The sequence below is a fragment of the Meriones unguiculatus genome, chromosome 5 (assembly GCF_030254825.1).
Source record: "Meriones unguiculatus strain TT.TT164.6M chromosome 5, Bangor_MerUng_6.1, whole genome shotgun sequence".
In the NCBI taxonomy this organism is placed as follows: Eukaryota; Metazoa; Chordata; class Mammalia; order Rodentia; family Muridae; genus Meriones; species Meriones unguiculatus.
Window position 1 is genome coordinate 106,783,148 of NC_083353.1, and position 27,400 is coordinate 106,810,547.

At 49.4% G+C, this 27,400-nt stretch overlaps 2 protein-coding genes, 1 long non-coding RNA gene and 1 other non-coding gene across 9 annotated transcripts in view; 1 reads left to right on the forward strand and 3 right to left on the reverse strand.

Annotated features, from left to right (window-relative positions):
• Positions 1-867: 867 nt before the first annotated feature.
• Positions 868-27,400, reverse strand: part of Rpl32 (ribosomal protein L32) — a 114,895-nt gene continuing 88,362 nt past the window's right edge. The window contains exons 1-4 of one of the 4 annotated variants that reach the window (XM_021641000.2): positions 4,597-4,738; positions 3,646-3,746; positions 2,570-2,751; positions 868-1,060 (exon numbers count right to left, since the gene is read on the reverse strand). In XM_021641000.2, the coding sequence (XP_021496675.1) occupies positions 931-1,060; positions 2,570-2,751; positions 3,646-3,741 (408 nt within the window). In that variant the 5' untranslated portion in view covers positions 3,742-3,746; positions 4,597-4,738 and the 3' untranslated portion in view covers positions 868-930. The other 3 variants (XM_060383985.1, XM_060383984.1, XM_060383986.1) reach the window with 3 other exon arrangements.
• LOC132654416 (small nucleolar RNA SNORA7) lies at positions 3,815-3,954 on the reverse strand. The gene has a single exon (XR_009592068.1). It is a non-coding gene; the product is annotated as a small nucleolar RNA SNORA7 (small nucleolar RNA).
• On the forward strand, positions 4,772-8,783 carry LOC132654255 (uncharacterized). 3 transcript variants are annotated; one of them, XR_009591917.1, is made up of 4 exons: positions 4,772-5,171; positions 6,074-6,169; positions 6,502-6,586; positions 7,844-8,783. It is a non-coding gene; the product is annotated as an uncharacterized LOC132654255 (long non-coding RNA). The 3 variants fall into 3 exon arrangements; XR_009591916.1 differs by having other exon boundaries at positions 6,078-6,169; XR_009591918.1 differs by lacking the exon at positions 4,772-5,171 and adding an exon at positions 5,180-5,287.
• Positions 7,373-26,819, reverse strand: Efcab12 (EF-hand calcium binding domain 12). The gene is made up of 9 exons (XM_060383987.1): positions 26,229-26,819; positions 20,667-21,133; positions 19,552-19,737; positions 16,040-16,196; positions 13,020-13,216; positions 11,963-12,176; positions 10,501-10,657; positions 8,790-8,846; positions 7,373-7,847 (listed from the first exon to the last, which is right to left on the reverse strand). The coding sequence occupies exons 1-9, from the start codon at positions 26,554-26,556 to the stop codon at positions 7,583-7,585; spliced, it is 2,028 nt and encodes a 675-aa protein (XP_060239970.1). The 5' UTR covers positions 26,557-26,819; the 3' UTR covers positions 7,373-7,582.

Here is a 27,400-nt window from a genome sequence, read left to right on the forward strand (position 1 = left end):
GTTCTCTCCAGTAGCTAGTTTCAGTGCAGGCCCCAGGTTTGGTCCTGACAGTGCCAGGCCGACAGCAGAGACCTGCTGCCCCAGCTGCCTAGGAGGCTGAGACAAGACTCAAGGTCACAATAACTTATAGACTATGTAAAAGCAACAGGGCAGAAGATGGCCAGTGACTCAGGCTGCTCTTCCACAGGATCCAGGTTCAATTCCCAGCCCTCCGGGCAGCAACAACCACCTCTATTCCAAGGGGTCAGACACTCATGCAGGCAAAAGCAGAGAAGCGGTGGAGCACATACCCACCACGCACAGCACCACACGGCCCACTCCCAGCGCTGCATCAGGAGGAAGTGTCCTTAGCCAGCTCATGCCACACGGGGCTGCATGCATACTAGGCCTTTGCCCAAGCTGTGTCCCCAGCCCTCACACTGGGTTTTGACCAAAGCAGGCAGCCTGGAATACATTTTTCATCTACAGGATCTAAGACCAGCCTCATTTCTACACTAAGGTGACATCTATCACCTGCTATGCCCTTCTGAACTTTATTGTCTCAAAACATTGGAGGACTAGATAGAGACCAGCCTGTGCTTAACTGGTGAATCTTGTGTCCCCTGTAGCATCTCATGTGGCGGAAATACACCTGCCAGTTTCATGAAGTTCTCAATCCTCCAAAGACATCACATGACAGGATCAGAGCAGAGGCTAGTTTGTCCCCAGATGCACCTATGCTGCAGAGGGCCAAGCCCTCTTCCAGCCACCTGCAGGCAGCCAAGGCTAGTGTGAGATTCTGAGCCTGGCTCCCTCTAACCTCCCAGGTGAAGGGCCCACTGGGGACTAACACACAAAGAGCAATCTCCAGTTTCCAAAAAGGCAGAATTATCAAGATGGCAGTTTTTGTGGTTTTATTTTAAACACAAATAAAACACGGACACAAGCCATCTACTCATTCTCTTCACTGCGCAGCCTGGCGTTGGGATTGGTCACTCTGATGGCCAGCTGTGCTGCTCTTTCTACGATGGCTTTCCGGTTCTTGGAGGACACATTGTGAGCAATCTCAGCACAGTAAGACCTGAAAGAAAAGCAAAGAAAGGTCACCAGCGAGGAAGTGACTCCTGACCTCCACTCCACTGCCAAGCAGAGGTTCCTGGCAAAAAGCTAAAATCCTGCAGACCCAGGCACCAAGGCTCCCGCAGTGGGCTACAGTGACAAGGCATTAACTAGTCCACAGGGGGAGCTTGCCACACCAGACTCAGGTTCTCCTCACACCACAGTTCTTCCACAGGAGCCCAAAGGCACCCAGGGCAAATACTGAGCTACACACTTCAACTAGTGAACACTGCACACACCACCCAGAGTGTTGACCAGTGGTCCTAATGCACATTCTCCCGGTGTGGAGGACGATGAAGCTGGACAGGCAGCTGATGAAAAGCCATTAGAAAAGCAAGACTCAAGAGTGACGTGACCAGTAGCTTTCCCAAATAAAAAGGAGCCGGACAGCAAGACTCTCATACAGTTACCTGAGGATGGATCACAACACACTTTTGACCCGGAACTCCCTGTCCCTGGCCACCTGCGTCTGTAGCAGTAACTGGCACAGCTACTACTCTCAGTCATGTACAGCCATATCTTACCCCAGGACTCTACCACCCAGGAAACATTTTCAGTGGTCTGTAACCTTCCTCTTGCCCTGCTTCTCAGTTACACAGGGGGAAATAACCTGAACTTGGCGAGCAAGGGCACCTGCAGGCTTTGACGAACAATGCCAAGCAGCCTGAGAGGCCTACGTACCCATTAGAAATGTAGATCCAACCAACACTGCACTATTAATAAAGACAACATCGCCAAGCTGGGGAGATGGCTCAGAGGTTCAGAGAGCACTGCCTGCTCCTCCAGAGGTCCTGAGTTTAATTCCTAACACCCCCATGGTGGCTCACAACCATCTACAATGAGATTTGGTGCCCTCTTCTGAGGTTAGACGCAGACAGAACACTGTATACATAATAAATCAATCTTAAAAGGCACTGCCACAGGACTGCACTGTCCCTGCACATTCAGCCACCAGCCTGCACCACCCCTCCAAACTTCCCGCATTTCAATCAACGCTTGATTAAATGCACAACATAACTCCCCATGCCGACTATCTCTACCTGCAATACAACCACCTCAGAAAACAAATCCTTCTAAACCAGATCACACACAACCTTCATTCTCTGCAGTCCTGCTAATTTACGCAGGGGTGGAGGGAATGCAGTTTCCAACCCATTTACCAGGAAGGAAAAAGAAACTGTTCCTACCACATCCTCATACCCAGTGTCAATGCCATGTCCTGGAAGGCCTCGGCTTGATGGAGCTGACTGTGCACCTCAGGTCACCAGGGCTGTAACTTGCTCAGAACACCCCACAACCTTCTCAACAGCTGTGCCTACAGCCTACCTCAGCTCCTACATACCTGCAGTGCTCTGAAGAATCCACTCCCTAACCAGCATTCTCTAAGCTCAGTAAGCCTACCCCAGTCAGTGCCCCAGAGTCTCAGAAGGCAGGCACACTCCTAAGCAGGCCAGAGCTGGGACCAACTCACTTGTTGCACATCAGCAGCACCTCCAGCTCTTTGACATTGTGGACCAGAAACTTCCGGAAGCCGCTGGGCAGCATGTGCTTAGTTTTCTTGTTGCTCCCATAACCAATGTTGGGCATCAGGATCTGGCCCTTGAATCTTCTCCGAACCCTGTTGTCAATACCTCTGGGTTTCCGCCAGTTTCGCTAAAGACACAGAAGCCAAGTCAGTTTCCGTGCAAACTGCCAGCTCTTCCTCAGCAGGAAGAGGGCTAAATTCAGAGAGGGCATGCTGTATAGGCGGCAGCCTTGGGCAATATAACGTCCTACCTCTTCATACACTTTCAATAGAAAAAAATCTCCTGAAGCTGTGACTCAAAACCTTCCTACCAGACCACAAATTCAGACCCACACGGGTCAGGATAAGAGGGGACCGCACATCTTTCTTAAGACCTAAGTTTTCTGCCCCATAAAATGCACACAGCAAAGGCTGAGGCTGCAGCTCAGTCCGGCAGAACGTTTGCCTGGCAAAAATGATGCCTGGGTTCCACCCCTAGTAGTTGGATCACCTTCATTTGTAATTAGGTTTCAAAAAAGGTCAGGGAGGAGGGCTCAGGTGCTGGCTGCGCTGGCCTGCCCAGCCAACTGGTGAGCTCTGGACCCAGTGAGGGCTTGCCTCAAAAAAATAAGGCACTCATAATAGAGGTGGTGCTCGCGCACTCATGAGGCAGCCCTGTGAGTTTGAGGCCTGCCTGCTCTACAGATCTAGTTCCAGAACAGCTAAGGCTACAAAGAAAAACCCTGTTTTGAAAAAAAAAAAAAAAACTAAACCCAAAAAGCAAAAAAGCCCAACAGCAGATATACATGACAACACCCATACATAAAAAATACATAAGGTCAGGCTGCAGGAATGGCTCAGGGTAAGTGCCTGCTACCAGATAACCTAAGTCTGATCACCTGGAACCACATGATGTGGAAGGAGAGAATCAACTCCTTACAGTCCTGAGCTGCACACTTCGAGTATCAAATAGTCAAAGTGTCACCTTAAAACCCATAAACGTGCGCTCAGACCTTAACCCCAGCACAGAACCACACACATACCTTGATTTTGACATATCGGTCTGACTGGTGCCTGATGAACTTCTTGGTCCTCTTTTTGACGATCTTGGGCTTCACCAGGGGCCGGAGGGCAGCCATGTTGCCTATTTATAAAGTCGGATACACGTTATCAAAGAACCTGGGAGGGGAGGCTGGTTGTCTAAGGCCACAGTTATGTTGCAGAGTGTCTTCCAATCACCAGCTACTGAGCAAACTGGGAATGGAATGGGTACCTCTGCTAGGCTTGTTCTCCCTCCTGCTTCCGAAGCTGGCAGAATACTAGCCACTCTCCAGACGCGATCTCAAGAGGTCAGGGAGCGCCTCACCTACTCTGAACCTCACTCGAAGTACGACAGCAGCTAACCTATAACCCGAATCAGGACCTTCTAGTGGGCCAGGGCAGCAAATCCCACTCCATCAAGCTGCCCAACCTAGCGATCACTACGTTAGAAGTGTTGCCGCCGCAAACACGCAGAAGCCCGTACTTCTAACACGTCCCCAGCCAGCGCGTCCCTCCCGGATCACCTAAGCACCATCGAAAGGTACCTTCTCTGCTCCCTCCATAAAGAACGTGCTTTGCCGAGCATACACTAAGGACCGAACGAGCACACGTTCTGCAAGCATTTTTTGCTCTCTGGCACCTCGAAGGCAGGAGAGCGGGGGCAGTTTCCTGACCCAAGATGTCCTACCCGCCACCAAGAACGGCTGCTAACAAGAGAACACGAAAGTGACCTGCCCCGTCCCAAGCCGACGGGCTCCATGGCAGCAAAACGGCCCTGGCCGACGCCTGGCCCCAGGCGAACTCCGAGGCATCGCCAACAGCCCGTAGGCCCGGCCCGTGCGCGCTTGTCGCTACGGCGCCAGCGCGGAGACCGACGTCGAGGCGTCTCCCCACCCGGCGACTGGGGCGCGCAGAGCCCGCAGGCGGGCGGATGACCGGCGATGCAGACTCACCTCCAAACAGATGGCAGCCACCTCGTAGGTAGCGCCGAGGAAGAAGGAAGGGGCGGCAACGCGCAAGGGATGATGGGACGTAGCCTCAGGTCCTGGTAGGGAAAAGGGAAGCACTTCCGGCTCTAGGTCTTCCAAAGAAAACGAAGACGTGCCCAAGAAATAATGCTGAAAAAAAAATCCCACTGTACTAGTGTTCTATAGTAGACATTAACATCTTGGAATGAACTAAAATGTATCTTTTTCTTGGGACTACTTAGGAAATTTGGTATTCTTTCTGAGACGAGACCTACTAGCTGGGCATCTACTTCCGCCCGGATTGGTTTTTTTAAAAAATATCTTCGATCCCGAGTGCGCCTCCTTGTGGTTAGGAGGTGGCAAAACAGAGGGTTGAGGGTTTTTTTGGTTTGGGCTTTGTTTTTTTTGTTTTTTGTTTTTTTTTGAGACGAGGTTTCTCTGTGTAGCCTTAGCTGTTTTGTACTCGCTTGTAAACTCGCTCGTACTCACGGAGCTCCGCCTGCCTCTGCCTCCCGGAGTGCTGGGATTGCAGGCGTGCGCCATTGCACGCCATTTAAAAGGTTGGTTGAGCAAATATCCTAAAACACCAGAATTTACAGATGTTCAAGCCCCTGGAGTAAGACGTGTTACGGAGCCTGTCCTCATTTTACGCTTGTTCAGATCATCATCACTTATAGTACGTACCTAGAGCAATGTATTGATTAAGTGCAAGGTTGTTAATATTGCTTAGGAAATAATGACAAGGAAAAAAAAGTCTGCTGGCCTGGTATGGTGGTGCCCGCCTTTTAATCCTAGCACTTGGGATGCTGAGGTAGAATTCGAGGTCATAGTTTTCCAGACCCACTAGACGTCTCTCCCCATCCAACCCCCCGCCCCCCCCCACACAAAGTCTACATAATACAGATGCAGTTTTATTTCGAACATTTTTATATTTGCGTTTGTTTGAATTTGAATGCACCCTATGGAACAAAGGCTATAGAGGGCCAATTTTACATATAAAATGAGGCTATACTAGCCAACTCGCCGTGACACTGTAAGTCCTTGTCACAAACGAATAAGGTGATTCTTTTCTTTCTTTTCATTTGATATGGATGGGAAATGAATTTGGGAGATGTGGCTCCACACTTTCAACCATTCAGCTGCCTAGCTTTAAATTTTTTTCTTGGTCTGTTTTGTTTAGCTTTTGTTGTTCAGATCATTGTGAAAAATCTAATTTTAGAAGGAAATAAAACCAAACCAGGGCTGGGGAGATAGATGGCTTGTTGGTTCAGAGCACTGGCTGTACTTGCAGAGGACCTGGATTTAGTTCCCAGCACCTACATGATGCCTCATAACCTTCTAATTTCAGTCCCAGGGGAGCCAATGCCCTCTTATGTAGGCACTACATTCATGTGGTACATATCATATAGGCAAAACATTCAAGCGTACAGAATAATTTTTGTTTTTGTTTTTGTTTTTTGAGACAGGGTTTCTGTGTGTAGTCCTACAAAACTCATTCCGTAGACCAGGCTGGCGTCAAACTCTGGGATATGCCTGTCTTTGCCTCCCAGAATTAAAGGTAAGTGCCACCCAGCAGAATTGTAAAAAACAATTTTAAACAACCTTGATTCTACAACCCAAACACAACAGATGTCAAGGGTGATTTTGAAAGTGGCTCCAGGAGATGGGGACAGATGCTAAATCCAGTACGTTCCTCCAATAGGAAGTGAGACGGGATGACAGCAGGAATGCTAGCAACTACCTTGAGGTGCTAGCTGGAAGAGGAGAGTGGAGGCCCCGAGAAGTACTTCCATCGCCCGGGGTGGCTGGCTGGCAAGCAGCAGGGTGGGACTAGAGCTTTCCTGTGTCTGTGGCTTGCTCACCCTTCCCCCCGGGCTGCTTCTCCTCCAGGCTACGTGAAGTCCAGTGGCGTGTGGAAAATGGAAGGTGGAGCTAATGGCAGCTTACAGACCACGTTTTACAAAGGGGAAGTTAAGTAGGTGAATCACGGGGGGGGGGGGGGGGGGGGCATGAGCTAGAGAGCATGGCTCTGATTTCTGAAGACCCACAGGGATTGGGGACCTCCATCTAATGGGGATGTAGCAGAAGTTTTGGTTTCTTTAAAAGCCCAGTTGTTATGTAAACATGTTTTTGTTTTAAACCCAAGTGCAGGGTTTTAATTTGTCCATGGCTGATAATTGCCTCGTGCAAAGGCATGGTCTTTGCCAGCTGGAGTTAGTTAGAGGACGCTGAGAGATATAAATGTGAGAGTCCAGTGGGAGAATGTATGGCGGCTTGGAGGAGACAGCCCGAGAGACGAGAGAACGGTTCAATGATTCTTTGAACAAGGATGCTGGCTGCAATTTGCTGGTTTGCTGGTTACCTGGACTGGTGGATATGCTGATGACTGAGATTGGTATTACCCCCAAAAGAACCCGATGACCCTATCCAGCCAGAAGTAAAGAGGTCTATGTCCCCTCTCCCTTCTAACGTTCTTTCTTATCCAGGATTGACAGGATTGAGGGTTGGAAGGGAGGTAGAAGCTTAAGAAATCCTAAAGAAAATAGTTTTGAAAACTAGCGCCTACATGGGGATATGAGGACACGCTGCTGCCTCATTTTGCAAAGGACACTCTTACTGCCTGTTGCAGCCCAGTGGGCACTAATGTCCCGGGAGGGGGGAGGTGTCCTGGGGAACCTGTCTCTCACACACACTCAACACCTTCAAGTTGTCCAGCCCTTAAACAGGAAATCGCATCAGGTAGGCCACAGGTCCGCTCTAAACTGGTTTATTTTAAAAGGGCAGAGGTCATGACAGGGTAGAAAACACACCATGGGTGGGTCTGGACACATCCACACTCCCAGGCATGGCACGAGAGACTGTGGCATCAGGGGACACAGCCCCAGACCTTCCCTGGGAATGCTTTTGTATGGCTCTTTGACATCTCGCGCCTGCAGCTGCGGGCCCCTGGTCCAGCACACCGCAGGCCACTCTAGTTAAGGAAGTACACCTTGTGTGCATCGTGGTAGGCATAGGTAACATAAGAATTGTCTCTCATGGGCCACCAGTCCCTAGGCTGGTACCTGGCAGGGTAAGCATGGCCATGGTACCCGTGTTCTACATAGCTGAAGATCGCAAGATTGTTGTCCTTGGCCACAGAGGGCAGGTAGAGCCGCAGCTTGTCCAGAAGGTGACCTGGCCAGAAGTTATTGGGGTGGGGGCCTGAAATACTGCTGCTCCCCTTCTTCTCCAGATTCCTGGAAAAGGAAAAGACACAGGGAAGGTTGCCTTTGCAGCGAGACCAGGCCCAGGGCTCCTTCTCGGCAGAGAACTTGAGCCTCGACCACATTCTGCAGTGTGGACAGCATTATACACCTGGTGAGGACGGCGAGGACCCAGAGGTCTAGAGACCAAGGTCCCACAATGATGAGAGACTGTGCAGGCCTCAGGAACTGCTTCTTAAACCCACGCTTAGACATGTGCTGTCCTGGCTCAGGAGCAGTCATTCTCAACCTTCCCAATGCTGTGACCCTTTAATACAGTTCTTCATGTTGTGGGGACCCCAACCATAAAATTCCATTGCTACTGCGTAACTGTAATTTTGCTACTGTTATGAATTGTGATGTGAACAGTTGTATTTTCCAATGGGCTTAGGCAACCCCTGTGAAAGTCATTTGACACCCGCCCCCAAAAGGGTCACAGGTTGAGCAACTGTTGCTTTAGAGGGCTTGCTTCTCCCCACCTCCCCCCCCCCCCCGACTTCAGCCAGTCTTTTTGGTGCTGGGGATAGAACCCAGGACCTCACAATGCTCTAGGTTAGTGCCCAGCTGCTAAGCTACACCCCGGCCCCATCTGAAAGTATTCGGATATCATGTCTGGAATCTAGCATCTGTAGCCAGCCTCACTTCAGCTTCAGATGTGAGACTATGTCAGTGTCCTCTCCTATAAGTGGTATGTCTGGAGCAGCTCGGGCTTTTGGTGACAATGTAGATGAGTTCACTCATGGGGGCCCCCAGAGCAATTGTGCCTGGCACTCCCTGAGCACTCTTCTGCTGCCCTTTAGGCCTTGGTCATAGAGCCCCACCACAGTGCTAGGATCTTGTCCAGTGTGCACAGGCCCCAGAGCTGGGGGGAGGAGAGGCCAGCCCTCCCATCCTCACCCTCTACCCTCCCTGCAGACACACAGAACCACAACAAACCAAGTAAATTCCTGGAATTCCTGAAAGTTCATTTTCTTGACTTTCTCTGATGTTTTCCTAGCAGGGGACAGAGAAAGACAGTGTTAGCAGAAAGAAACTTCCAGGAGCCAGAGCCCTCAGGAGGCAGAAGCATGCCTATCTCTGAATTTGAGGCCAGCCTGGTCTACAGAGTGATTTTCCAGGACAGCCAGGGCTACACAGAGAAACTGTCTCAAAACAACCCCCCTTCCAAAACTTCAGGAAAGGTGGGTTTTGGAAAGCAGGTAGGGGCCACTAAGGGATCCGTTTCTGAGTGTCAGACCAGAGCTCTGGACGTTGTTCTTTTGTGGTGAGGCCCTAGCTGTGTCTCCATACACCAAGGCACAACCTATGCCCTGGGCTTAGCCGGACTGGGCCTTATCTCCTGACTTGACTCCCAATCCTCTTGCCAGAGGCCAAGCTCTGTGGGAGAAGCACGATAAAGACTCACTTTCCATACTTTGGCCCAGCAGACATCACTACCAGATCACTGGATTCCTTCCGAAGCCCACATATGACCTTAGAATTTCTTTTTTTTTTTTTTTTCTTCTGATACAAATGATTCTCTGGGCCTTGTGCACTCGCTACACCTAGTGCCTGGCTTCAGGATCTTTAACAACTTAGTTCCTAGAGGTGACAGATATCCAATGTCTCTCCTTTAGCTAGGAGACCTTTCTCTTTTATAGCTGTGGCTTGGCAAACCCAAGGAAAAATCTCTTTCCTGGGCAGCTGAAACATTCAGGGTCCAGTCCCATTCTCTCTGGGCAGGTTTCTAGCAGTGGACCGTACAGCTACAGTAGGCCACCTGTCTGCTCATTCACCAGTGTATACCTTCTGTTATGTGTTCTCCACAGGCTTATGTGTTTGATAACTTAGTCCTCAAACCCACTTCCTGGATTCAAGACTTAGGAATTGGTGCCAGCCACAGGTTAAAGGCCTATCTCACAGGTCCACCAAGCTGCTGCTAAGCTTGGGTCACGTTCAGCACTGCTGTGGGTCCAGACCGGCCCTGTACTTAAAAACCTTAGGACAGGTGCCGGACAAAGCAACAGCCACAGTGGCAGCACTGAGGATGAGGGCTTGTCCAGCCCTCCCTGTGTGTGACAGGAGTGCTGTACCCACTTTACAAATGAAGGTGCTGAGGCTCAGAGCGCAGCAGCTTGACTGCTGACAGGAAGCTTGTCTGCGCTCACTGAGCTGCACTGCCGCCTGCCAGGCATTTTTTCCCCACCACCCCAACCCTCTTTCGGGGATTAGCCATCTCCTTCTCTCCTGGCAGTCCCTATGGACGTTACCCACGGTAGTTGGGTGCTTGGTCCACATCTGGTGGGACTGGAGGGGGAATTAACCTTCAAAGGAGGTTTGTCTAAGGGTTGGGGTAACATTTTGTTTCCCCGGAGGCTACCAGCCTGCCTCTTAGTGGAGAAGGAGTGTGCCTGCCACACGATGGCAGCACAGGAAAGGGAATTGGTCCCTCAGCTCCTGACAGGGTAAAATAACACCCGCTCTGGATCTTCTCCACTGGCCTTATGATTATGTAAGCCTGTGGCCAGGATGGCCGCTGTATAAGATATGCACTAAGAGGGGGGGGGAGGGCTAAGGGATTAGGCCAATCAGAAGTGACCAGGCAGGGACACAGATACTGCCAAAACACCCCAGCCCCTGCAGCTAAAGGGACAGCCCGAAACTCAGCTTGTCTGTCTTCCTTTCCCCAAGGTTCTGGTGGCAGCGGTCCCCAAACTCAGCCATACTGCGACCAAGCCTCTGGTCTAGGTAATAGCCTCCAGGCTGCCGGATCGGGCGGACTTGGTCTTTTATAGTAATTAACTTGTCTCCTGGATACAGTAGTGCTGTGGGCAACAAGGAAGACAGCAGAGTCTATTGAGCAAATTTTAGGGTGACATGGGAACTATTTAAACAAATTCACACACTTCTGTTTAAAAGATTCATTTTCTTTCTGAGCTAGCAAGATGGCTTGGCAGGTAGAGTGGCCAGGCGTATATGTGGGGGCTAGAATACAACTTTGTGGAGTCTGTTCTCTCTATATTTATGTGAACTCTGAGTATGGGTCATCAGGTTTGATGGCAAGTGCCTTCACTCACTGAACCATCTCACTGGCTCACAACTCTGTAAAATCACATTTATTTATTCATTTGCTTATTTACTTTTTCTTTATTTCTCGTCTCTATGTATGTGTATGTATCAGAGAGACAGAGAGTGAGAGAGAGCACTGCCACACACATGTAGAGGTCAGAGGACAACTTGTAGGAGCTGGTTTTTAGTTTCTACTATGTGAGTCCCAGGGACTGAACTTGGTCATTAGGCTTGGCAGGAAAGGCCTCAGCCTGCTGAGCCATCTTGCCAACCCAACTTCTTATTTTCAGATGACTGTAGGTTCGCTGGAAATTGCAAAACACAACAGGGTGGAGAGTTTCCCTAAACTCTCCCACAGCTCTTCATAACGCAGGGCATACAGCTGCAGTTCAGTATCAGAAGGCACCCTGGATGATCCTGCTCATCAGGGGACCAAGGAGAGACACCAATTAATTTGTAACCGTAAATTAGGATGAAGCTACTTAGCAAGCTTAGTTTGGAGGCAGGAAGATTCAACCAGACTTCACTAGGTTAATTAGTGTGTACATGTGTGTGCTTGCATGAGCGTGTGTGTGTGTGTGTGTGTGTGTGTGTGTGTATGTGTATGTGTGTGAGCATGGCAGGTATGGAGTCAAGACCTCATACTTGATAAAGCAAGCAGTCTAACACTGAGCTCCACTCCCAGCCCTACTACAAAATATTTACTACTTTGGTAACTATTTTGATGGTGATTTCTCATGGTTTTGAACTTGTCTGATGGGGGTGTTCATACGTGTGCGTGTTCTTTCTGGTAGATGTGTGTGGGTAGGTGGGTGAGGTGTGTGGAGGCAGTGATCTAGAACCCAGATCCCCCAAATCTCACCTAAGGAGCCCACGTGTCCAGAGCCTATGTCCTAGGAATCCCACCCGGCGGTCAGGCGGGCTGCTTTTCCTTTCCTCCCCGGCGTTCCCACCAAAGGCCTCGGTGGCTTGGCTGGCTGCACGTATAGGGAAGCTGGGCCAATTCCACCTTAGCCATTGCTCAGGCCCATTCAAGGCTTCCCCTTGAAGCAAGCCCCTACCTCTCATGAGGATGTCCTCAGTCAGCGGGAGCTTGTAGGCCTTGCAGACTTCCCAGCACTTCAGGTAGAGCAGGAAGTCATTCCTGCGGTTCACATTAATCAGCTCCTCCATCTCCCCGGAAAGGGTGGATGGCAGGCAGTGCTCATCAAAGGCTTTTACCCCAGATCGAACCAGCCGGCAGCGCTCCATGTATTGGATGGAGGAAAGACAGAGCTGTGGGGAGAACAGAGGAGGCTCCATCTTGTGTCTTTGTGATATTCTCCCTGGCTGGAAGGCGGCATAGCACTTCCTCCACTTCCCTCAGAGAGGCCCTTATGAAGAAAACCACCTGAACAGGGGGCTGCATTTCAGGTTCCAAAGCTAGCAGCTTGGAGGAACAAGCATTGAGGTCAAAGTTACCCCTGAAGGGCTCTGGGGACTTGACACATGAGTCCTGGGACCACAGCCTCATGCTGGGTGTGCCCGTGTGCTGTGTGGTACCTATGAGAAGGCACAGCAGCAGTAAGTGCTTCAGAGGTAGGCATCCTGTTGAAAGATGAGTCTTTTGAGTCTTTGGCTACTGAATCGGGGACTCTGAATTGGGTAGAGCTGTTTGTTTGTATGTAATCCTGAGTAGAAGCCATATCGCCAGTGCAGTGTCACCCACTGTCACTGGCTGTTGAGGTTTTTTTATTTGTTGCTGTTTGGTTTGTTTTTGTTTCTTTGAGACATACATCGTGTAGTTCTAATGTCCTAGAACTGACTATGTCAGTCAGGCTGGCCTCACAGAGATCTACCTGTCTCTGCCCTCCCAAGTCTTAGGATTAAAGGTATGTATCTCATTTGGGTTTTTCTTTCAGTTCAGCCCAGGCTGGTCTCAAACATATAATCCTTTTGACAGGACCTCCTGAGTGCTGGCCTTACAAGGCTATTTCACCACACCAAGCTGTTTACTGTGGAGATGACAGTCAAGGGCTGAGGGAAGTGAGACCTTTCGGAGCGCTCCAGCCAGCAGGTGTCAGTGTAAGAGTCCTGAACCTGGCCTGCCCAGCCCCCAAGCCTGTGCCAGACAGATACCTTGTTCTTCCTTCGCCTCTCACGGTAACGCCTGCCCACATCCTCCATGTCCTCCTCTGTCATAGGCCGCCCCTCCATCTTTGTATCAACCTCAGGCACCTTCAGCAGGTCCATCTTGGGAGTCTGTGGGTATGAGACATCCTGCTCGTCTGAGGAGATGCGCTTCAGGGAATTTTTCTTTATATATAACCTGTAATCTAGAGTTGGAGGGAAAGATGAAGGAGGGACTAAGAGGGTACCCAGCTGTGGAACGCAACATGATGTCACTGAGCAGATGCCAACATGCTCTTTTGACCCTTTCCCAAATGTCCAGCCAGCGTCCATCTGGGGGCACTGTGAATTTATCCCCTCCATTGCTATCAAGCCCCATATCTGCATACCCTCCACCCTTTTCCTGTGCCTCTCACATCCTCTGTCACCCTGTTCCCACCAAGTGACAAACAGAACCCTTATAAAATGGCAGCTGGGCATGGTGGTGCACACCTTTAATCCCAGTACTCAGGAGGCAGAGGTAGGCAGATCTCTGTGAGTTCAAGGCCAGCCTGGTCTACACAGTGAGTTCTAGGACATCCAGGACTGTTACACAGAGAAACCCTGTCTCAACAAACAAACAAAACATAAACAAGATCAACTTGTGCTGTGGAAATCTGCCTCAGCAGCCATCCCACATCCTACTAGTGACTCCTCACCTTTGCCGTCCTGTACCTCAAGAGTCTTTCCTGCCCGAGGCCCTTGACCTTGGCAGTTCCACCTGCCTTGGATGCTCTTCCCAGCACCAGTCACGAAGGGGTCGGCCCAACACTTAGAGCTTTGTCTGACTACCATCCTGACACTCCTGCTAGGTGACGCCAAGGCAACTGTCGAGGTGGACAGCATCTTACCATGAGTAAGCTGCTGGAAGCAGGGCTTGCGCGCTCACTGCATTCTCCCAGTCCCTACAAGCAGCCCTAGCATTTTGATGATAACTGCCAAAATGGGGACCAAGGAAAGGATTTCCAACACCTTGCCAAGGTCCTGGTGGCAGCCTCATGCTGAGGTGAAATCTTGGCCTCACCTCCTCCTGAGACTCCAGACAAGCAGCTTGGCCTCTCTGGACATTTGCTTTCTCCGTGGAAAACATGAATAGCAACTCTAACCTCCAGGCAGCCAGGGAAAACTTAGTTGCGCAAATGCTGCCAACCCCACTTGGTGCCCAAGAAATGCAATCACCTCCTTTCCTCTGAGTCCAGAGGCCTAGAAGCTTGCTCCTTTAGACAAATTGATAGACGCCCCCACGTCCGTCTTACCCACTGCCACCCTCTAGGGTGGCATTTGACCATACTGAGATAGCAACCAATCAATAGATAACGGCTGCCTTCAAGTCAAGATAAAGGGGGATTTTTTTTTAAGTAGTGTGTGTGTGTGTGTGTGTCACAGTCCTCGACTATAGCTATTATTGTCGAGCACTATGCTCCAGTGACTCCAGCCAGCTATGAGATCACAGCCGCTCTGGGCATTCAGAAGGTTCTGGGAGGAGCAGAGCAGAGGAATGAAACCCAGGAGGTGCTGACCCTGGGCCATAGAAGCTGTGAGGGTGCTTGGGTTTTGTTGGGGACGCTCATGGAGTAGGGGCGGGAGCTGGTGTATCTGCAGGACTGCCTCAGAAGGGAAGTCTGGGATCTAGAACTGGGGAAATGCACACTGTGCAGGGGCTGCCTAAGGCACCACGCCAGGGAAAACGCTGCCCTTGGCGTAGGCATTCACTCTGATTCTAGAAACCCGGCTTCAGTTTGGCACCCCTGCAAGAAAACCTCTCCAATTGCTTCCTGATGGCTTTTATTTATCTCAAAGGGGACAGGACTCCACCCCTCCCTAAAGTGTGTCTGAGGTTAATTTCCTGCCAGCCTGGTGGATAGGGGCAAAGCAAGACCCATTCCACTTAAAGAAATGATGGTGTTACTCTATTTGAAAGGGAGCTGAGATGGTGAGTGTTGCAGCTGCTTGTTTTTATTCCCCACAACAATAATATATGTATTACATATATTATATTATATATATATTATACACACACACAAACATACATAAAGCTAGAGGGGCTGAGGGGTGTAGCTCAGTTGTTAGAATGCTTGCCTATACACAAAGCCCTGAGTTCAGCACCACACATAAAGTAGGCATGGTAGCATATACTTATAATCGCAGCACTTGGGAGACAGAGGAAGGCAGACCTCTGTGAGTTTGAGGCTGGGCCTGTTCTACATTGTGAGTTCCAGAACAGTCAGAGCTATGTAGAGAAGGCTTGTCTCAAAACAGTCAATCAAAAATACAGGCTTGTGCTGTAAATTCATAGCCCACACATTAGAGAGTCCTTTCTAGTTGATGTCTTCTTGGTGTGTCTGGACAGATGTGGCCCCCACAAGCACATGAGAGCAAATGTAACGTGCATAACAGCTGTTCACAGCGTCCCTGCTTATAAAACATCCGAGATGACCGAAAGCCCAAGGCAGCTAACTCCAAATATGTTCATTCAGTTTCTTAGCAATCTATTTTAGTTAACCTTTCCTTGGTTTAATTTTATTTGAGATAAAGTCTCCTGTATCCCACACTGACCTCAAACTCTCTACAGTCAAGGATGCTCCACCCCCATAATGAGTGCTAGAATTGTACGACAACATGAATCAGCGTGACACCATGCCTGCTTCATGCAGTGCTGGGATGAAATCCAGGGCTTCGAACATGCTAAGACAAGCACTCTGCCACCCCTCTATTCCCAGCCCTCGGCTGTTTTATATTAATACTTTATGTCCCTCTGAGGACAGATGCTGGACTTCATCTTTGAATAGACAAAAGGGCAGCTGGGCCCTTGAGAAAGTATCTGTTTCCTCATTGACCTTTGTGCCTGGGGACTCCAGAGCTTGGCAAACCTATAGCAAACTGGAGGAGGAGGAGGAGGAGGAGGAGGAGGAGGAGGAGGAGGAGGAGCCATTTGAGGATGGAAGTACTGAGGAGAGCCAGGCTGGCTCCAGGGCAGGGAGGGCACGCACACTCCCTGGCAGTGGGCACGGTCTCTCTCTGCTGGGTCTGTGCCCATTGCTTGTAGGTGCTGAGGAGGGCATCTGTGGTGATGGCATTCTGCTTCCCGAGAGTGCCGAGGTAGATGACTATGTCCTCCAGCTCCTGGTTCTTCAGAGGAACTCCGATCTGAGGAGGCACAAGACGTTACTGAGACCCACCTCACCCTTACCAGCAGGCTTGGCCAAGCTGTTCGACTCTCCAACTCCCTGCTGCCACAGGAGTGCAGAGCCCTTGTTAGGCCCCCTGAATGTACTCTGAGATTTATCTTGCCTTGCTTTTGCCCAAACGCTTCCCTCTTTCTGCCTGAAAAACTACTGTCCCTCCTTCGAAACCCAGGCCAGATAGGCCTCTATCTTTACACAGTCTTTTTCAGTTGATTAACATATTGGATAAGAAGAAAGTTATACATCTAGCCTTATCCACGAGGAACAGCTATGCCCTCTTCGACTGAAGTATCAGAAATGTATACACCTTTTCCCCCCCAAGACAGAGTTTCTCTGTGTCATCTTGGCTGTCCTGGACTCACTTTGTAGCCCAGGCTGTCCTTGAACTCACAGAGCTCTGCCTGCCTCTACCTCCCAGAGTGCTGGGACCATAGGTGCGGGCCACCTCACTCAGCTCACTTTTTTCTTTTAAGGATATGCTGGCTATTCTTGTTTGTCAACTTGACTACATCTGGAATTAACTAAATCCCCAGTAGCTGGAAACACCCGTGAGAGATTTTTTTTTTAATTAAATTATTTGAAGTGGGAAGATCCGCCTTTAATCTGGGCCACACCTGCTGGCAGCTGAAGGACATGAAAGAAGGAAGCCTTTGGTGTTGGCCTGCTTGCCCTTCCTCTCACTGGCATTAAAGTCTACTTCTTCCTTTGGGATTCCAGCATATACTGAAGACCAGCTGAGACATGGAGACTAACTACTGGATTCTTGGACCTTCCAACAGGAGACAGCAATGTTAAGACGAGTCTGGGTCTGGAGAGATGGCTCAGTGGTTAAGAGCACTGTCTGTTCTTCCAAACTGGACCCGGGTTCAATTCCCAGCACCCGAATGGCAGCTCACAACTGTGTGTAATGCTAATTCCAAGGAATCTGAAACCTTCACACTAATGCACATAAAATAAAATTAGATAAATTATTTTTAAAAAGACTAGTCTGACCATAACCTGTAAGCTGCTCTAATAAATACCATAGATTCATACATACATGTATACATACATACATAAAGCCGGGGTTGGTGGTGCTCGCCTTTAATCCCAGCACTCTGGAGGCTGAGGAAGGTGGATCTCTATGAGTTTAAGGCCAGCCTGGTCCAGGACAGCCAAGGTTACACAGAGAAAACCCTGTTTCAAAAAAAAAAGTTCTTTTTATTTTATGTGTGTAAGTGTTTCTGCCTGTATGTATGTGAGTGTACCACGTGCATGCATAATGTCCACAGAGGTTCAAAGAAGGTGACAGATACCCTGGAACTGGAGTTACAGGGAATTTTGAGCTGTCATGTGGGTGCTGGGAACTGAACTTCCGTCCTCTGCAAGAATAGTAAGTGTGCTCTTAACTGCCATGCCATCTCTCCTGGCCCAGGATTTAATGTTTAAACTTTTTGTTTGTTTTGGTAGTTGAAGACATTTACTTTAAAAAAAAAAAAAAATGTTGGGCTGGAGAGATGGCTCAGAGGTTAAGAGACTAGCTGCTCTTCCAGAGCTCCTGAGTTCAATTCCCAGCAACCACATGGTGACTCACAACCATCTATAATGAGATCTGGTGCCCTCTTCTGGTGTGTAGGTGTACATGCAGGGAGAACATTGTATACATAATAAATAAATAAATAACTTTAAAAAAATGTTTTGGGTGTTCATATAATTGTATCTCATAAAAATGTTTGGAAACTGATTGAAACTGTGAGTCTGGGTATAGTTCAGTAGTAGAGAGCTTGTAGTATATGCAAGGTCGTGAGTTCAAGCCCCAGCTGGAGAGACTGTGGGGCTGGAGAGATGGCTTTGCAGAGTGTGTGCTGCTGCTGCAGAGAACCTGGGCTTGGTTTCCAGCACTCTCCCCTGGCTGCTCATAACCATCTCTAACCCCAACTCCAAGGGATCTGATGCCCTCTTTTGGCTTCTGCGGCACCTGCATATATGTGCACGTTACACACACACACACACACACACACAAAGCGCCAGGGCTGGAGAGATGGCTCAGAGGTTAAGAGCACTTGGCTGCTCTTCCAAAGGTTTTCAATTCCCAGCAACCACATGGTGGCTCATCAACCATCTATAATGACATCTGGTGCCCTCTTCTGGCCTGCAGGTGTACATGCAGACAGAACACTGTATACATAATTAATAAATAAACAAATCTGTTTAAAAAAATGCCAGATAGTGGTGGTGCACACCTTTAATCCCAGCACTTGGGAGGCAGAGGCAGGCAGGTCTCTGTGAGTTTGAGGCCAGTGGGGGTCTACAAAGTGAGTTCCAGGAGAGCCAGGGCTACACAGAGAAACCTTGTCTTGAAAAATCAAAATAAATTCATGAATGAAAAAATGAAAAATAGCCTGGAGAGATAGCTCAGCAGTTAAGATCACTCACTGCTCTTGCAGAGGACGCCAGTTTAGTTCCCAGCTCTTACGTTCACAACCATCTGTGACTCCAGTTCTGGGGATCTGATGCCCTCTTCTAGCCTCTGAGGCCATTATATATATATATATATATATATGTATAATGTTATATATTATATATATATATAGTGCAAGCACATACAATCAGGCAAACATTCATACACATGAAATATATGCAAATAAATATTTAAAAAAGATACAGGTAACAATTTCTGCTTTTTAAGGGTCTCTTGTGCTGAAGATACACAAATATTGAATTCATCAAAGCCAACACGAAGTAGTTTAGGTTTTGTGAGTCACAGGGCTTCTGCCACTGTATCATGAGCGTACTCACAGATGTGCACACATGAGTGAATGAGGCTGTGTTCAAGAAAAGTGTGCTTTTGTTTTCTAAAGAGGCAGGCTGGAGTTAATACACGGGCCCAGATCCTGTCTTACACCAACAGAACTTTCTATGATGATAGAAATTTCTACCCTATCTGGTCCAATAAAGGAGCCACTTACCACACGTGGCTTTAAAAAAATATGTATATAGATAGATAGATAGAGAGAGAGAGAGAGAGAGAGAGAGATGGATAATACTGAATGCCAGTGTGACAGGATCTAGAATTATCTATGAGACAAATCTTCAGGCACACATGTGAGGGGTTGTTTAGATTAAGTTAGCCTCTGGGCGTACCTGTGAGATATTGTCTTGATTAGTTCAATTAAAGGGAAAGAAGCAGCACAAGGTGTTCCTAGAGTTATAGGTGTTTGTCAGCCACCTGATGTGGGTGTTGGGAATTGAACTCTGTCCTCTGGAAGAACATGTGCATTGCAGAGCCTGAGGGAGGGAAGGCAAACCCCAGGCCCAGGGGGGCAGTCTGTACTTACTGCCTTCAGAGACGTGATAAATTCCTCCCTGGGTATTCGCTCGTTCTCACCCCGATCCCCCTTGTTAAATACATCCAGGATCTTGAGCTTTCGACTCCGCAGGTAGGTGTACAAGTCAGACAGGACAGGGGGCTTGGGCAGTCGCAGCTGGGGTGCGTGTTGTCGGATGAATTTGGAAGTTAGATACTAAAAGGGGCAAGAGTGGGGCAGACTGCTCAGATGTGCATATCCCAAGCCCTCTTGTTACACTTCAATCTAACTTCAGGACCCAAAGATGGACCAGGGGGCAGGATGCGCTCTATGCCTTTGTCCCTGTTCTTAATGTGGCCACACTGTTCTTTATATAACTAGGCTGCTTTAATTGGCTTATTGAGGATGGGTGGCTGAACTTTGGTTTGCAGGGTACAAACCATGGTTCCAAGTTAGGTAATGCTATCACAGGATGGGCCCCTCCTCACCTAACTTCATAGTCTCCATCCCCAAATTAGCCATTAACCCAGAAGCACTGGCTTAGCACCTGCCTCCTCCAGCAGACAGGTGTCCATCATCAAGACAGACTGCTCGTGTGCCCCAGCTGGGGTGCTCTTAAAGTATGTCCACATAGTCTCTGGCCTTCCCCCAGCCAAGATGGCCTCTCCTTTCCATCCCCACAGTGTAGGCAGTACTCATGGCTCATTCTGCCATCAAGACCAGAGCCTAGCGCATAACAACACTGTGACTTCCTCCACCTTGTTCTGGAAGGCTCACTTCGGGGACAGTTAGCTGCCTTCTTGTGAGTATTCATATGTAGTCTCTGGGAGGTCCCTGAGGGAGGCACTGAAGCCTCTGATCAACACTTGAACAAGCTTGGTCTGCTTTCCTGCCCTGGTCAATTCACAGCCTGTCCTCTTGACATGGAGACAAAACCGCTCAGCTAGAGGGCGCCTAGAGTCCAGAGTCACAGACATAGCTGTATGCAATGAAAAGCATCTGTTTCTCTAAGTGACTCTGGGGTGTTTGTTACACAGCAGCAGATAACTCAAACACCTTCCTTTGGGGACTTGGTTTTGCTACTCTGTAAAATAGGGCAAACTACCTTGTCCTGTCAAACCCAAGGAAACAAAATGACAACTCACTCCTGGAGCCTTCAGCATCTTCTGGCTAGGGATTTTCACTTCGGGTATACTGACTAAAGTCTTCAATTCTTTGGAGGCTTGTTTTTCCTGGCGAATCATGAGCAGAACCTTGGCCTCCGATGGTGTGATGCGGGGCTTGTTCTTCACCCATGTCTTGACATCACCAAATGACTCCACCTGACTCCGCAGCTCTGCCCTCTGCTTCAGCCAGACCTTCCTGTCCATTGGTGGCTCTTGGATATCTTCAATATCTAGAGCTTTAAAGCTAGGTATGGGTGGAGGGGGAGCTTGAGGCAGGGGCTTGGGGTGGGCTGGCACCTGGTCCTTTGTGCCAGACACAATGATGATCCGCCGGCGTCTCTGTGGCAGGTGGAAGTTTTTCTTCTTCAACCACCTGAAGCAGTGGGCAGTGACCAGCTCAGGCTTGAAGACAGGCACCCGGCTGTTGGCGTCATCAGAGTCATCATCTATGGAGGTGTGTTGATATAATGTTCTTATGGAATGTATACAATTTACCCTTATTCATTCAAATGCTGATTTCTCTCCCCCACAATCTGGTTTCATTGCATTTCGATGCTTATTCTAAACATCACCTGTCTCAAGTTTGTTCTCTGTAATTGTCAATTAAACAACCAGCCAGTGCTGTGCAATGGAGAGACTAGGGAGGGACATCCTGGTCTGGAGGGGAGGAGAAGGAAGCAAGTGGGAGTAGGAGGAGGCAGAGATCAGGAGGACAGGACTAGGAACCGTGAGGAGAGATGATCCAGACCTAAGATATGACTAAAAGCAAGTATAATGGGTGAATCTGAATGGTAGGAAACAATGTGGGCTTGGAGGTTTAGGCTGGAGTAACTATTGCCCAGCATTGTGCTCTAGGTTAATTAAATAAATCCCAGTCTCTGTGTGGTGATTTGGGTATACAGCTGGGTTAGGAATAACCACTGCTTAACTAAAAGATAAATCAATATTAAATATTAATAACCCACAAAAGAGGTGAAAGACCGGAAGGCTCCTTGGGAGAAGAGGGTTATAAGGGGAGTTCATTTTTGGAAGAGGGCTAAAAAGAGCCAGGAAAAAGAAAAACTGTTGCAGGAGCTGGTTGTGTATCACAGTGCCTGGTCTCTGGCCTGGCTGTATCACCACATCACAATGGTGAGGAAAACGATGTTATCTAACGTGACCTACACAGAAACAGAAGGCATGAAGCAAAGGGCTTTCCAGTCTCTGATTCCTATTGCACTCTGCATGTGCTCCCAGAATCCACCTGGCCCTGCCTGACCATCCTAGGCACCACAGCACCCTCTGGTGGGAGCCAAGGCTTGATCCAGAGAGCTTGGCTCTGAGTGTTGGCCTGCTTCCTGCTCAGTCTGTCTCATTTTCTTCTGTTAGATGGGGATAACAAGATACCTAATCTATCAGGTGATGGAGATGAGTATTAGAGTTGTTTTGTATGTAAGTTTATATATATATACACACATATGTCCATATGTACGCATACACACACACATCTACATTCACTACATATAAGTTCTCTTCTTTGTGGTGCTAAGACTTGAACCTAGGGCCTTGTGCTTGCTGGAGAAGTACTGTGTCACTGAGACATGTTCCTCACCCCCAACTTGTAATGACATAGCAGGTGGGCGGGCGAAACGGCTCCGTGGATAAAGGTGCTTGCTGCCAAGACAACCTGTGGACAGATCCCTGCAACCCACATGGTGGAGAGAGAGAACAGGCTCCCACAAGTTGTACTTTGGCCATATCTGCACCATGGCACAGGTCCTCCTCTACTTACTGAAATAAATAAATGTGAGGGGGAAAAAAAAAAAAAGAGGGGGTTGGAGGGATGGCTCAGTGGTTAAAAGCACTGGCTGCTCTTTCAGAGGATGTGGGTTCGATTCCTACACACGTGGTAGTGCGTAGCATTCTGTAACTCTAGCTCCAGAGGCTCTGAGGCCCTCCTCTGTCCTCCAAGAGCACTGCACACACACACTGTTCACAGACATAGATGTAGGCGAAGCCTCCATACCCATGAGAGCTATAGCAGGCCCTCCGTGCTGCTAACGGAGACAAGTCAGGCATCCTGGGACCAAGCCACCCTTCCTCCCAAGAAGGAACAGGCTGTACTGTCTCACAGCTGACCTGCCCTTTGTCTCATGCTTTTCTAGAACTTTTAAGTCTGACACACTGGGAGAGAATTGGTTATTTCCTCTTTTCAGTTTGGCTAACTTGTAAATAAACCCATTTTTTTTTTCCTTACTGGGTTCCATTTCTTAACTTCCTTTTGAATACAGGGGTGCTCAGGCAGTAGGTTACAGACCTGAATACCTGGTGGCAAAATCTACTCATCAAGAAGCCTTCCCCTGACAGAACAAGAGGTCCATTATCTTCCCCTGCCAACCCACACAGACTTACTAGCAATCCCATTTCTCCTTTCAGTGCCACAGGCACATTTAGGTCCCCTCTGTCCCCTCAGTGACTGAAGGAAACCTCATCCTGCCAAGGGTTTGCCAGCTGCTTTTCCCTCTGCTCTTCCCACCCTCCTCATCTTCTCAGCCTCAGACCACACCTCAGCTCACAGTTGGAGCCCCCTGGCAACTCTGCTCACGTTGACCCGTGTGCTCCTTCATGCCACCATCACCATCTGTGTTGGCTGGTTTTATGTCAACTTGACATAAGCGAGAGCCCTGTCAGGAGAACCTCAACTGAGAAAATATCCCCAACCAGACTGGCCTGTGGGGAAGTCTGACATTTCTTTTCCTGATTGATGATGGACGTGGGAGGGGATCCAGCTCACTGTGGGATAGTGCCACTTCTGGGCTAGTGGTCCTGGGTGCTGTGGTAAAGCAGGCTGAGCAAGCTACAAGGAGCAAGCCAACAAGAAGCACCCTTTCATAGCCTTTGCATCAGCTCCTGCCCTAACTTCCCTGAATGATGGAATACAGACTGTAAGATGAAATAAACCCTTTCCTTCCCAAGTTGCTTTTGGTTGTGGTGTTTTATCACAGCCATAGAAAAGTAAATAAGACACCATTCCATGCAGTCAGGCTGCATGCTGGTGCCTCTCCTTCTATTGGCCACATTGCTTAAAAGGTCTCCAGCTGAGTTACTGTAACCTGGACGTGGTCTCTCCAGCTTGCAGTACCCCCCATGCTCCCCCCACATTTCCTGTTAACTAAACTCAGTTCATTTAGTAACTGCTTAAGGGGAGCATTTCTGTTTGCTACTCCCGGTACAATGACTTGTTTTTGGTTTTTGTGTTTTCCTAGGAAACAGCACTATGAAGACCAGGCCCTTGTCTGTGTCTGTCGTACTCTCTGCTGGAGTCTTGGCTCTACCATAGTGCTTACATATATTGGGAACTCAGTGAACAGTTCATGAATGACTAATGTAGACATGGGGCTGGTGCTATGACTGGGCATATTTTTTCAGATAGAGACACTGAGGCCCAGAGAGGCCCAAAGCCACTGGGTTGATGACTAGCAGAGCTTAATTAGCCCCACAGGCAAAATCTTTTGTTTTAGGATTTCTTTTTTTTTTTTAGGATTTCTTTTTACATGTGTGAATGTTTTGCCTGAATGTATGTATGTGCACCACATGTGCAGTACCCGCAGAGGCCAGAGGGTGTTGAAATCCACGGAACTGGAGTTATAACTGGTTGTGAGCCTCTGTGGGGGTGCTGGGAACTGAACCTGGGACCTCTGCTAGAGCAGTGCTCTCAACCACTGAACCATGTCTCAAGGCCCCAGAGCCAAGCTCATAGCTATTTGCTGTAACCCAGCTGTCACTTGATCTTCATATCTCAAGTTTTCCATTTCTAAATGGTGTACGCCATCATCAACCGCTTCCCCCCCCCCCAGGTGTGGGGATTGGACACAGAGCGATGTCGCTGGCCCCTCCTCACCTGTATTTGTACCAACAGCTCTGGCTGGCTCATTGCACAGGCAGCCCAGCTCACACGCAAACTGCCTCCTGCTCCCTAAGCCAGTTCTCTCTAACTTTCTTCCCAGACCCAGCTCAGGCAGCACCTTCCCTTTAAGTCCTCCCAGCTCTGCTTTTCCATGCCTCTGGGTCCCCTACAGCCCCCACATTTAGTTCCACCATAGCTTGGTTTGAGCCAGGATCTTCATCAGGTAGGCTAGGATGCCCCACTTTCCCAAATGATGGGATGACAGGCTTTCATCACCAAGGCTGGTGGAGTCAACGCTCCTCCTGCCGTGGCCTAAAGCTCTTTGCCCCTCTCCCCCCTCATGATTTCTCACCCACCTTGATATTTTGTCTACACTGCTCCTTTCTGCTCAGTCATGTCTGCTCGCTCCTTGCCTGGCCCTTGGCTTCCATTTACCCAGTTGCTGTGTGCTCCAAAGTGCATGGTGTTCCCTGAGGCTTCTGTTCCAGCCCTTCCTGTTGTGTGGTCCACAGTAAGGGTGTGGTGGTTTGAATAAGAATGGTCCCATGGGCTCAAATGTTTGAATACTTTGTCCCTAGGAAGTGGAACTGTTTGCAAGGATTAATAGGTGTGGCCTTGTTGGAGAAAATGGGGATGGGCTTTGAATTTCGTCCTGTCCCGTGTCCTCTCCCCCCCCACCCCCCTCAGACAGGGTTTCTTCTTTGTGTGGCCTAGCTGTCTTGGAACCAACTGTAGACCAGGCTGGTCTTGAACTCAAAGAAATCCACCTGCCTCTGCCTCCTGAGTGCTGGGATTGAATGCGAACACCATCGCTGCTCAGTGGCTTTGAGATTTTCAAAGCCTGCGCCAGGCCCGGTCTCTCTCTCCCAGTGTAAACTCCCTACTACCTTCCCAGCACCATGCCTGCCTGCCACCATGCTCCTTGTCCCGACGATAACAGGTTAAGCCTCTGAAACTGTAAGCCTGCCCCAAATGAATGCTTTCACAACTCAGTGAAGAGTTGTGTCTCTTCACAGCCATAGAACAGTGAGTAAGCCAACAGGTGTCATGCAGCCATGCTCTTGAGGGGGGCCCGCTTCCGCCACCCGCTCTTCGCTCTTCATGGCGCTTCTTTCTAGGGCTCTTTAGGGCTGTGACCATGCACAGAAGGTGGTTTCCTGCACCGACGGGCCGCTGCCACCATCAGAAGGGATGGCGGAATTGGAAGGGAAGGCACTGTATTTCAGCTCCTGCCCACGTCAGGTGCACTCTCTGATGTCACTGGCTGTCAGTGCCTGACTCTGCTTCTGCTCGGAGGCTGCCAGGAACACAAAGAACTTCACTGTGGACCCTGAGTACTGGAGGGGACTCCATTCACTGACCCACTTGTGTTTCTCAGGAGCGGCTGTCAGAGAGCCCTAACTGCTTAGCACACATACTCCTTCTTTTATGACCCACACCTCAGCTGCTGCCTCCCTTTTGGGCCACCATCCTGGGCTCCTGTGGCCCTGCTGGTTCCTAAGCGTCAACACTTCACACTGGACGGCCCCTTTCCCACTCATCTCCGTGTGGTCGAGCCCATCGCAGCACTGCCGCGCATCTGGACAACTTCTCGCTTGACTAGTTTACAGGTCCTCATTTAACCTTCCATCTCCATGAAAAGCACCCTCACTTACCAAAGACTGTGAAGGTGAAGGTCGAGCGACTGACTTTCCCCTCCTTAGCTTTCGGGGCCTCCTCTACAGTGGTTTCTTTAGAGTATCTGCTCAGCTTTTTGAGCATTTCCTTAAGTTGGGTCAGGGAAATTTGGCTAGAGACAGCCTCTGTCTGTGAAGCCTCAGGTGGGGGAGGAGGAGGCTTTTGGAGAACGCTGCTCTTCGGGCCCACAGCCCCCACAGCTCTTCTCGGCTGTCTGCTCCCACTACCTCTCAAGTTGCAGCTCTTTGAGAGCTTGGCTGGGGACAGACAGCCGGCTTCTCCAGGTCTCTTCAATATAGGAGACATTGTTGCTCAACTGAGAACTATACAGGGTCCCAGGCACAAGAGCCCCGGCTCTGATTCCAAGCCAGGTGACTTGGCCTGCTCCTCCAGAGAGGTCTGGGAATAGGAATCCTGAAGAGTTCCTGGCCTTCTGGAACTCCTGGCAACCCCTCCCGCAGAGCAGAAACCGCACAATGAAGCCTCCAGCCTTTCCCGGCGCTCTCCAATGGTTCTGCCGCAGGGAGCTGGCGTGTTCCTACAAACGGCGCTGTGCGGCGCGCCCCAGGCTTAGCCACACGGTGCAAATCAGCTTCAAGTTTTGCAAAAGGTAACTAAACTTCCTGTTGCCATAACTACAGATGCCCTACACGGATTGGCTGAGCGCGTCCACGTGCTCGGAAGAACTCTTCCCCCCCCCAGCTTCCCTCCCCTCCCTCCTCCCCGGATGCCAGGAGAGTCGGAGATTTGCTTAGCTCCGGGTTGGTGCCACCTGCGAGGAATCATGCCTATGCCCCATTCTTTCCATGGCTACTGATTTTGAAGTGAAAATTTCCCTACTTTCTTGTAAGCTGCAGGATCTTGACAGATCTCATCTTTAGGCTTCACTTTTCTCATTCAAAAAGAATACGACACTCAGTTGGGTGGTGAGAATCCTAGTCAGTCAAGGTCAAATAAGTGACAGGTGTTTGGATGCTACGACTGAGTGCTGTGGTCTGGAACCAGTTATGGTGGCACACGCCTGTATCCCAGTGTTCAGAGATGGGCCTGGAGGACAGACATAAGTTTGAGGCCAGCTTGTGTCACATAATGAGTTGCAGGCCAGGCAGAGCTACCTAGTGACAGCCTATCATTAGAAATCAAAACCAGA

Bases quoted from the DNA above. Each gene is read 5' to 3' on its own strand.
- Efcab12 (XM_060383987.1), bottom strand. From the start codon at position 26,556: ATGTCTCCTATATTGAAGAGACCTGGAGAAGCCGGCTGTCTGTCCCCA. The intron at 13,217-16,039 runs GTGCGTGCCCTC...CTCCAACTCTAG, and splicing joins CGTGCCCACTGCCAGGGAGT to ATTACAGGTTATATATAAAG. The intron at 7,848-8,789 runs GTTTGTTGTGGT...TTCCTTTTCCAG, and splicing joins GAATTCCAGGAATTTACTTG to GAATCTGGAGAAGAAGGGGA.